We start from the raw sequence: 12067 nt of genomic DNA, 5'->3' as shown, positions 1-12067 counted from the left end.
TAAGTTCTACTACCTCCAAATCACCTTGAAATCCTGGAAATGGTGCTGTGGTAGCTTGTAGAAACTTGGAAAATTCAGTCAAAGCTAGGATCATGATAGAATCCCCACCTCAGTGACAGAGGGAAGAAATGCAGACTCTTTTTCTTCAGCCTTGTTGTAAGAAGGGCTGGGGGTCGGACAATGAAGCGCAGACAAGCTGACGGCAAACCTATCTTGCCTATAAATTGTGGGTGAGGCTAAACTGTGGCATTCTCATCTTGAAGGCAAAGGTGGGGACGTGCTTTCTGACAGGAAGACCAGAACACGGGAGCAGAATGGAATAAGCTTTCGTTCTACCGCTGCCCTGGAGAGAAACTGACACCCTAGGTAATGGGACCTGCCCAGGCTCAGATGTTCCTTACTATAAAGCCATTTCTATAAAGCCATGCTTCTCCTTCCTTCTTCGAGTCCTCACTGTTCCTTTCAAATGACTTAAAAACACTTGCCCTTCCACGATCGGGCCAGGAGAGGAGCATGAGACCCTTCCCTCCCCAGGAGCGTGTGTCCTGATGACCGTGGGTTTCCAACTCACCTTCAAGGGCCTGAGGTACTGCCCATTGCTGACCTGAAGGGCAAATCCCCTTTGACAGGTGATAGCGCACTTCATGTGACCTGGGCCTTCGAGGTACAGTTCACCACTCCGCGTGATCAAGCAGCAATGGGGCACAGCTGCCCTGCTCCCCACAGGGCTGGTGAACACAGCTGGGGATGACAGAAACAGAAGCATCTTAGACTGAAACGGAACAAACAGGCAGCAGCAAAGACTGCAGCTCCTTCTAGAAAGTGCCTCTAAACCAGAGGGAACAATTTCATTCCAAAACCTACATTAAACTTACCACCTCCTTCTATACGACCTGGAACCATGCAACATAAGATAAATAAGAACAGAATCAGCGAATGAGTGACGATTAGCTGACTTTCTATGGCTCTCCCAAGAGGACAAAAGGGTAATGCGACAAGGCAGAGGGCATGTCCCACAAGCTCTGGATGGCATCAGAAATGAACAGATTAGAAGGTACTCCTCAAAATATTTAACAACCAGTACGGTTGGGCCCCAGACAATCAGAACAGACCCAGGACAAAGGTCAGGAGTGATTCGGGGGGGGTGGCAGGGAGGACTCTGGTTGTGTCAGCCATGAACCTTTTAGTTGTGTGATCACAGATTGGTCCCCGGAGGGCCCGTATGAAGGGTCTGTGTATCTGAGATGGCAGAAAAGGCGACATTTTCTTACTGACGGGTATGGAACTATTTTCGACAACAAGCAATAGCAGTACACACCACTGATAGTAGCACTAGTTGATCAGAAATCAAGCCCAGGACAGAAGAGGAAACACATATACTAGTTGCTGCCACATGCCTGGCACTGCGCTACCAGGACATCAGAGAAGGACTGTTGCCTGATCTCCAGGCCAATCAACCAAGAACGCCCCACGGTTCAGGGAGACTCAGCCGGGGCCATGATAGCAACAGACATGTGACAGAGCAAGGGGAGTTACTCCCTTGTCACCAAAGCAGAACCATAAAGGCTAACAATTTAGGGCACGGGGCCCAGGTGGTTGAATTTAAATCCTGGCTCCACCATTTACTACAGGTGCAATTTTCTTGAGTTACTCCTCCCCCGATAGGATAAGGAAAACAATGATACACATCCCATAGGGCTATTGTTGTTCCTGCTCCCCAGCAAATGGCCCAACTTCCACCCTCAGTGGCCTGTTTCCTGTTAGCCACCCACACTTTTTGATTTTCCCACTTCTGTACCTTTGCGCAATTTACTGAGATTTCTAAAAGGCCTTCCTTCTTCAAGAAGCCCCTCCAGATATCTTCGTCCTTTGGACCTTCCAGGGAAATTTATGAAGATAACTCCCTTCTAATGCTTCTTTTACTCTACCTTGTATTATAATCATGTATGTACATGTGCTTGTTTTTTAGTTAATTAGGTTATTCGTCCTTTGATCCACGAAGGAATTAGTGTCTAAGTATCTCCTAAATGCTGAATATTCCAGCCAGATTATAAACTTCTTGAAGACAAATACGCTTACCCACTTTTATATTTACCATATACCTTGCTGCATAGATACAATAAAAATTTGCTGGACTAAATTTGTTCGTATTACAGACAACAAAGTAAGTCAATGGCTATCAAAATGGGACTCACTCCATGAAGCCTGATGCAGGGAGAAATACGTGAGTTGGGGAAAAGGGGTTGTTCACGGTCAGTAAAAACTGCCCCAAACTCAACGCTGATAGCTGCGTATGCAAAACAGGATGTACATCTTATCTCTGCGTCTCTATTCGACCTATCTGGATAAGGGATCTGAAACCTAACTCTCCTTCATGGATGAAATCAGAACATGTCCTCAGTAATGCTAAAAAACTCCAAGTGCCATGCATGCTACATGCTCTGCGGTCCACAAAATGCTATTTCTTCATCATGTTAAACAGAGAGTATCGGAAAACAGAGTCATTAACAGTTGTGGTCCCTGTCAGCTTATTGCCAAGAAATTAATGTGAAATAATAGCACGTGCTTTTTTCAGCGACTCCATCCAATGATACCATGTCATCATTGAGGATAAAAACATGCTAAGACACAAAACAAGGACTCTGAATGAGTCTCCTTCCATCAGGATAGGGTTCCATGAACTACTGTTGCTATGACTTCTAGTGTGAGAAGTCCGTCCAGCACTGGCAGCAAGGGAGGAAGAGTGAGAGCACAGAGGAGGGGAAAAGTGGCAGGAATAAGACCAAGACCAAAAAAAATGAAAGAAAGAAAAGAAAGAAAGAAAAGACGAGAGAGAGAGAGAGAGAGGGGAAGAGAGAGGAGAGAGAGAGAGAGAGAGAGAGAGAGAGAGGAGAGAGAGAGAGAGAGAAAGAGAAAGAAAGAAACCACCAAACCCAGACCTGTTTATGAAGTGAGAAATGGTTTTAGGGCAGCTGCTGCAAATTCTTTCACTAGCTTATATTTCCATTTGCTTCCTTTTTAAGGAATTTGTTTTACGAGGACGGTGTTTGTCAGGTCGTTAGCTTCTGATGGCATCTGGTACCAATTGTAGACTTTTCTCCCTCACACCTCAACCCCAAACCCCTTTTTGCGTTTCTCTTCCACTACAAACACTGCTTTTCTGAGTGAAGTTGTGTTCTCCATTTTCCCACCCTCCCGATGCATTCTCCTCTCCACCTAAAGCTACATACGGTCAGATATCATCACTATCATGCTAATAGTAAACATAATTAGTCTTTAAACGTCTCAAAAGCTTTCTTCTTATGATTCAGACAAATGGTAACGACAATGGCAGCCTGAAGACTTACAATGCCCCAGAGAGGTGGGAAGTCAGGTATTTGTCTTGGTTTGACATGCAAGGAAATGAAAGCTGTTTGGAGACTGGCTGGAGGCCACACAGAGAGTCGGAGGAAAATCCTCAGGCTGGATCTCAGAGCCCTCAGTCTCAGGGCCAGCCCAGACCACGAGGCCATCTCCCTGGGGAGAGGCTGCTCTCCTGTTGCTTTCTTCTCAATTCAAAAGCTAGCAGTTTAGGTCAGGGTAAGCCAAGAAGCCTCTCAGCAGGGTAGTCGGGGGAAAACTATAGAATATTAACGGTCTGTCTTCATTTTGAGCAGTTTTCTCGAATGATAGCAAATCAAACTGGCTGTATTGTCCAGCTGCTGCAGTTCGCAAGATGCCCTGCTAAGTGTGCTTTCTCCTTTGGCAACAGCTCCTCACCCTTCCACCCGTTTTTTCCAGATCTTTCCTCACACCTCATCACAATGTGTTCTCAGGTAAGGATACGATGAACCCAGTCAGATGTGATTCACAGGTATTTCCATTTTAACAGGAGACAAAGTTTGAAGCCAAAGGAATGAGTTTTTCATGACGGAATTTTGAGTCAGTAGGGCCTTAGAAATCACACTCTGTAGACGGCTACCTACCCGTAATCCTAACTTTGCTCTTTGTCTCTCCATGTCTCTGGATAAGCTTCTACTCTCTCTTCTGGTCCTAACTCCCCAAAGTCATTACTGTTTGAGGGTTTTAAAAAATGCCTTGGACTGAAGAATCCCTGTTCAGAATGCATTTTAATCCTACTCTGGCTCCTCTGTATATAACGTGCTTGTGGTCGCCCAGGCAGAATCCTCGCACCGTCCTGCTATAATGATGTGTGTGTCACCTTTGGTGGTTGGGTCTGTGAGTGATGCCCGTACCTGGGAAATCTTTGTTGGCAAAATGCCATACAGGGGTGACCTTCATATGTCGTGAGGCAGGCTTTCTCAACCACAGTTGTACATTACACTCAGGACATTTTAAAAAATATAGACACCCAGATTTTGTCCCCTGGAGATTTTGATTCTGTAGGCCTGAGGTGGGATCCCAGCATCTGTGATTTTTTTTTTAAGTTTCAAAGCTTTTGATGCTCTCCGGGAGGGAAACCCAGCACCATCCAGGTCTGGATATGTGTAAGCAAATAATATATCAATACAGTCCATAGGCTGAGACTATAAAATAACAAGACTGATTCCGGGAGAAACTCGCCCCATTGCTTGATCAGTATGCTCTAATATGTTAGGCACAAATTATCACGTAGAAGCCATAGGATGGATCAAAAGCATAAAACATTTCCCCTATTCTGAAGAAACTTTCAATATAGCCGAAGAGAAAAAAATAATTAAATATGTGTTACTGATTATAAATTCATGGCTGTTTCAGAGAAAGTTTTATCAGTGAGTATGATTTGATCTCAATGAATAAATAGGATTTGAAAAGGCGAAACAGATATCCTGGAACGTTACCGCTGATGTTTTACAGACAGGCAGCACTCTGAAAAGTGAGCCAAAATTCACCATTTCCTCCCTACCACTGAAAACTGAAGGAAAAAAAAATTAACTGAAGAAAATTCAGTATGGGTGGGTCTCTCAAATTTTGACTAACAAGTTTAGGGAACTTATATTGAAAGGAGTCAACATCTATATTTAAAGACAGACGAAGAGGCAAATTCCCAAAGATCTCCTCCACGTTTTGGTGGTGGGTGAGGAACAAGGTGAGGCTGACACCAGAAAAGCAGATACTCTGCAGAGGGAGTGGACAGACCTACTACCAAACCTGCCTTGAGCTGCCTCCCAGGGCATGCCAAACCAGGCGCCTCTTTTTAGTTTTCCATTCCTTGAGGCTCCTAGAGGGAAGGTGGCCAAGCTTTCAGCCAAGGCCCACATTTGGGAAACTGGGTATTTCCTGATGAATCTGCGAAGTCCTGGCCGGTCTGCCCACAACTTCCCCACAGTATTGGTCCAAGGTTCCCCTAAGGTCTGAGCCACCCTGGAGGAATTTCAGGAAGCTAACACAGTATTCCAGAGTCCATCAGAATCAATTATGTTTCTCCATGTGAACGTTGATGGAAGACCCCATTTCTTAAATATAACTGCTGACCGTTAGCAATGATGTTAAAGGAATCACAGCTTATGAAAACTGAAATGGACCTTAAAGGTCATTCAACCCAAATTCCTCTTTTTAGAGATAAGGACACTGAGACCAAAAGAAATGATGGGATTTCTAGCCCACTAAGATTACACTATCATGACAAAGAAGCATGTAATTTTGGCTCAAACTCAAAATCAGGATGACATCGGCTCGTGAATTTTTCTAGTCAGTATTCCATCATCCTCAGGCAGCCAGAAAGGGCTGACCACAGTTTGACATCTGCAATCTAGGCTCGTTTAGGAGAAACCGTCTAGCCTCTGTACTATGCTTTTTGAGAAACAGCATGGTGTAATGCAGAAAGGAGCCTAACTCAGGTCTTGACTTCCCTCTGCTTATCTCTAAAACCTTGGTTAAGTCTCTTAACCACTCTGACCCTCTGTCTGCAAATTTGTGAAATGATGGGGTTGAACTAGGTTCTCTCGAAGATCCCTTCCAGCTCTGACATGGTATTTATTTTCATAGATGAGGTGAGAGTGGCATTGAGGTGGGAGTTCAGAAAACCCATGAGTGGGCAGGATGTGGCGGAGAACCCAAGAAGCAGTTTCACACGATCTTTCTTGCCCAGTGTAAGTTTTTGCTTAATGTCCCAACTTTCCAGTTGTTCAGTTGAACACAATATTGTAATCCATTTATCCAAGAAGTACCACCATTGACCAAAGAGCAATGCCAGTGGTTTCTGTAGAAACAGCTCTTTTAAGGTTAAATGGTAAAAGAGGATCAGATTTCTCTCCGTTCCCCCACTGTGTTTTATTGATTCTTATTGAAATAAGAGGGTGTGGGCTAAGAAGGAATGTATGCTCTGGATTTGGCAGCAGATGGAAGTAGGATGGATGGAATCTAGAGTGGACTGGAAGAGACGGAGTCCTCATTAATCTTTCCACCACCAACAGCAAAACCAAATAATAATAATAGCATCCGTCCTTGGAGAGCTTTGCTGTTCCTCCAAAACAATACAAAAAGGGGTGGTCTCGGCTCTGGCTCCCCATTTTGCCTTCTGGCCCCCTCTTTGTTCTATAGGACACGAACCATCAGCCTTCTCAGGCAGAACAATGCTGGTACTTTGAGGAGTTGCACTAAAGGATCAGACAGACTGGGAGGGGAAAATTAATTCAAGTGCTGCTCTGAAGAGTCTCATCTGAGAAAAACAGAGGAATCTCAGTAGGAACTCGGATTCTTTCCTCACATGACTGAGAAATGATGAATTACTGCACAAAGCAGACTTCTCCTTCCATCCCTGTATCCTGGGAAAGTGGAAGATTCCCCCCACCCTCTATCGAAGTCTCTGCCCCGAAGTTGGCGCCTCAAAATATCCATGTTTGGAGATGCCGATCTCTTTCTAGAAGGTGACCTATTTGTCAGTTCCGGATTGGACTCTGGTGGCCCCAGGACTGGCTAATTTGCTTTGCTCGTTTCTAATTCTGGGCACAGTTGTTACCACGCCTGGCTGTCACACTAGAAGTCCCATCCAAATGCCCCTTGTCCTGCTAAAGAGAAACAGATTTACATCACACGGCCAAAAGCACTTCCTTTCAAAGGCCCTGTCTCACCAAGTTTCAAACCCATGGTTTTAAAGCAGATTAGAAAATAGGTGGAATATCAACCAAAGAGTCAAAATATTGCTGGCTCGCGGGCAGAGAATGCGCTTCCCGGCGCTGCACCGGAAGCAGAATCACCCACTGGAAACAACTATATGCACACGCTCTTTTCCCGCACTGCCCATCTTCCCGAGACGCCTTACCTACAGAAGAGTGAACACTGGAGCCCCCACTTGCCTGCATCCATGACTCCCTCCTACGTACCATTCGGCCCTGGGCATCATGAAACTGTTCATTCAGGAGTGACACTTCCCCAGCCACATTCATAGGCCGAGCCTGGGGGATTGTGAAAACATGCGGACTTTCGTGAGGGCACCACGTAGTCCTGTGAATAAAGCTTAATGGGCATGAGCTTCCATCTGCATCATTGCCAGAACACCCTACAGAGCAGGAAGAAGGGCTAGATGACTTTTCTGTGGCTCTACAGGAGCCATGTGTAAGCTGACATCTTGAGGATTTTCAAGGCAGCACCTGGAATAAGTCCCAAATTTACCTGAAATAGTCGGACCTAAAACACACGCTGGGCCTCTATGAGACTCTCCCTCTCTCCTCTTGGCTCCCTTTCCCTGTAAAGTTCCTGGACTCCCAACAGAAGCTTCACAGTGTTCCCATAAGAATGTGTCAATCCTTGGTTGACATCAGATTTGGAATATTACTCCCTTCTGTTCTTTGCTCTTCCTCGCGCGCCAAGCCTTGCGACATCGATGGCTCATTTGCTTATGGAGAAATGAAGGGTCAAAGAACGGAAGAGATTATCCCTAAATCATGTGGTGAGACGAGATAATGCAGCCAAAAGCAAGAGGCAGGGGTCTGGACTTGGGCCTTGCTGCCACTCCAGTCACCACACTTCCTGTCTTCATAGTTATGGCTACACAGAACCAGACATGGCCTGAGAATCATTTCAACCAGAACTTACGGTCAAATCCGTCAACAATGTCTGTCTCCTTGGCAGGCTGGCAAAATGACAGAACCCTGGAGATACTGATTTGTTTCTGTTTTCTGTGCTCTCTCCACCAGCTGCCATGAATACAGACTATAAGGATAGGCCAGACCTGAGCAAAACTGGGAAGCAGGTGACATTTTAAACTCATCCCTCTTTTCAGCACCACTTTCTCTGCTTCCCACACTCCCCCAAACTTCCCAATGCCTACACTAAATTGCATACCAGCCAGACCTTGGTCTATTTTTTGAATTTTCAAGGTTCATAAGAGAATGAATACCTCTGGTTGATAACAACTTAAAACATCTTTACTTCTAATAAATAGTTATTTGCGATTTTAAATTGACCTCTAAAGATTGTCAAGACTTGAAGAAAACAAATCCTAATAGTGGAATTTCAGATACCATTGAGGAGTCATTGTTTCAGAGTCACTGTTTGGAAACCCACCTATTCCTTTGAGGTAGACACCGACCCCAAAACCTCCTAAGCTATTTGTGCTTGTTCTCGCTTTCAACCAAAAGCTATCACTCAACTGGTTCTCAGAATGTATGCCCCTAAGGACCGTCTCAGACAGGGTCACATTTTAATTTAATAAAGTCTTTCACTAGAATAGTCTAGCCATCCTTCAATAATCGCCTAAATAAGACCCTGTCCATGACCTTTTCTTGTTTTTCCTCTAGAACCCCATGAGAGCAAACAGTTGAAAAGACTCAAACAGCTCACTGCGTCTCCCCAAGCAGACCTGTCGTTCACCACGCCATCTGTCATCGGCCAGGACAATCACAATCCTCTCCAGTGGATTCTCCTCCTTCCCCTTTATTGTATGGACAAATCATTCTGGGAAAAGGAAGTTGGGTAAGAAACCTAGGGAACAATTGAGCAGCTATAATTCTTTCCTTGCTTCAGAAACAAAAACAGATTTAACGTCAATTTGCTAAACAGCTTTCGGGAAGAAGATGATCAAATGAGTAGAAATGCAATACACATTTCATTTCTATAATGCCTGTCCCAGCAGCAAGACAGAATACTTCCCATCATCCCAGAGCATTACAGGGAAACCATCTCCTACAAATAAAAGATGAGAAGCCAAAAATAAACAAATGCTTTAACACGCGGCCCCCACAAAAGGAAGGAAGGAGCCCTTCACTTTCCGAGGCTGTAAAAAGGGAGGTGATCCGAATGTTGTATATAGGACAAGTCGGGGAAGGGGGGCCCTGCGGGGGTACAGGAGCCCAATCCAGGCAGAGGAGGAAGGGAAAGTGTTGGCCTTTCCAATATGAGCTCCAAATAACTGAAGTACAAATAGGAATTGGTAAAGAAACAGCACTGAGGCTTCCAGGGAATAATGAAGCATGAAGCAGAATGATGGGTGATAGCGATGGAATGACCCTATTACCAAGAGCAGGCTCACAAAACTGATTGCATTAGGGATGGAACGCCAAGGCGCTGAGCTGTGTTCCGGCTGCAGGCCCGGGACTAGGCCTCAGAGGCCCTATAAACTCACCCAGCCCTACCTGTAACCTACGGGAGTAGCCAAGAGAAACATGTTCACAACTGAGTCCCAACATCTCCCAAGTGGAAAACAAAGCCACTTCCTCCCAGAATCTCTCTGGGCTTATTAAAGTCATAGAAGTGAAGGTTCTGTGGGAAAGTTGCTTTCCTTTCTACCACATCCTTCCACCCCACCCGACCCAACCAGCATCCCATGTCTACATTGGATTCTCCACAGACAATGGAGGGTGACCCAGAAATCCTCCCAACAAGTGACTTAGTGATGAAGGCGCTGTCTGCTTGGTCAGCAGATCTACCTTTTCAAGAATAGCTTTCTCAGGCTAAAGACATCTTTCTGTCACAACACAGGGGTGCCACCAAAAGAGGGATATGAAGAGCCAAGGCACCCAGGGGAAGTCAGCCTGAGACGGCATTAACCCTGCCTGTCATCATACTTCATAATTGCAAACAGAAAATTATGGGTTATTTGGTGATAGCTTAATGTTGGTTTCTTCTTCCTGGATTGTCTACATTTTGCAATCCCTGTTCAGGAAACACAACTTGAAGAACAGAGGCTACACTCAGAAAACAAAAGTGCCTATACTAGTGTACTTGTACCTAACTTGGCATGTCTCTGTGAGCCCTAAGCATTCCAAACCAAACAAGATCTCCATTAGTCTTTGATTACTGGTTTTAAAATCACATGATCGTCACCTTTACACAAGCATGGATAAGAAAACATGGCAGGTATGTTAATAACATGTATGCGCATTTTTATGTTACCTATACAAGAGTCAGAGGCGGAACTCCAATGTTATTGTAAATGTGATTGTCTATACTAGCCTAATAGTAAAGGTTTTTAATGCAAAAGGTACATTTTGCTTAAGAGTGGTTGCCTTGAATACAGAATCCTACAAGAGCACACTGTGTGTATTCATTATTTTTTCTTGACTCAGACTTTATGTGTGCAGCTTAGTTTGCTTAAAGTAAATAGAAAAATGCAGATTTGTGCAGGGAAAAAAAGACAGCGAGAAAAGGAGAAAAATCTGGGGTTGACACTGCTCTTCCAAAAACATTTATGCTTTTACTTAAAAAAAAATAATACCGTTTGAATGGCACTATCATTTAAAAAGTTAAATCATTTTAAAATGTAGTTATCGAATTCAATGCACATTAGCTTTTTCTAAAATACTGCCTGGCATCTAGTGAAATACACACACATACATTTACACACTAGACCAAAATTGCTAAAACAATTAACTCTCAATCATCCAACATTATGAAAAGCGTCAAAACACAGATCATTTGAATAACCAAACTTTCTCACTTTTAGATTTTACATAATTTTATGAGTTTCTAGGAAATGAACTGATATTACTGATTCAATTTCACTTTAGCGAATACTAGAATAATGCCATTTGAACCATGGCGAATGGGGCTCTGGGGGGGCTGAGGTTTAACCAGTAGGGACAATGAACTTGGGAATAAAATAAGGATATGGATTATTTATAAAATGCATGTCGATATCTAGATAATGGGCAGGAGAGGACATTCTCTGGTAGAAGACTACCTACCGAGAACTGGGAATTTTCATGAGCAGACCTTACTCCTGGAGTCATTCCTCTTCCCTCATGCTTTTTCCGTCATACAAATTCCTCCCGTTGTCCGTTGGGGCCCAAGCTGTCTAGTAAGTTGAAACTACATAAATATAGCATGCGGCTCTGTCAGGATATGAGACTCACACACTGAGACACTTACGACTCCAAGGTCTAGGCACACGTTCAAGCAGCCCAGGCTAACGTTTTGGGGTAGACATGATCTCTGCCTCCTAGAATCCACACCCCTGGGTAATTCCCTCAACTGGAGTGTGAGTAGGACCAGTGACTTGCTTCTAACCAACTGAATATGGCAAAAATGACAGTGTCACTTCTGATGATGTCACCTACGATTGAAGGTATTCTTGCTGAGAGACTCTCTCTTGCAGGCGTTGAAGAAACAAGCTGCCATGTGTGAACTGCCCATGGAGAGGGTTATGTGGCAAGAAGCTGAGGGAAGCTTCTGTGCAACATCCAGCAGGAACGAAGGCCCTCAGTCTGGCGGCCTTTTGGAACCAAATGCCAACAACCACGTGACGTGCCCAACTTAGCCTTTAGAGAGAACCCAGTCTTGGCTGGCACCTCATTGTAACCTTACACAGGACCCAGTGAAGCCCGACCTAAATCTGGACCTCAGAAATTGAGTACAAATGTGTATTGATTTAAGTTGATAATACGTAGTAACAATATTACACAGCGAAGAAAAACTGATAAATGCACACATAGACAAGCCTTTCAAATTATAGCTCCCCTTCGTGGTTTACCTGCACTTCTAATCTCCAAGACAGTGAAATATTTTTTCTCAGATTTTCTCTCCTCTGCGGAGTAAGGTATTTTTTTGTTTGGCTAGGACTCTATAAAGCTGGGTCAAAAATATCTCTTTTTCTAATGACCTCAATCCCCTGGATTCTGCCCATAAAGTGCCCTAATCTAGATAATTC

The 12067-nt window shown here is 44.3% G+C and overlaps 1 protein-coding gene across 1 annotated transcript in view; it reads right to left on the bottom strand.

Moving 5' to 3' along the window:
• Positions 1–12067, bottom strand: part of PAPPA2 (pappalysin 2) — a 220107-nt gene that overhangs the window by 67321 nt on the left and 140719 nt on the right. Inside the window, 3 exon segments of the mRNA XM_033092004.1 lie at positions 572–660; positions 663–680; positions 683–741. Of these exon segments, the coding sequence (XP_032947895.1) occupies positions 572–660; positions 663–680; positions 683–741 (166 nt within the window).

This window comes from Rhinolophus ferrumequinum, chromosome 22 (assembly GCF_004115265.2).
Source record: "Rhinolophus ferrumequinum isolate MPI-CBG mRhiFer1 chromosome 22, mRhiFer1_v1.p, whole genome shotgun sequence".
NCBI classification, from domain to species: Eukaryota; Metazoa; Chordata; class Mammalia; order Chiroptera; family Rhinolophidae; genus Rhinolophus; species Rhinolophus ferrumequinum.
The sequence above is the reverse complement of the archived record's forward strand: the minus strand, read 5'-3'. Positions and strand labels throughout refer to the sequence as shown.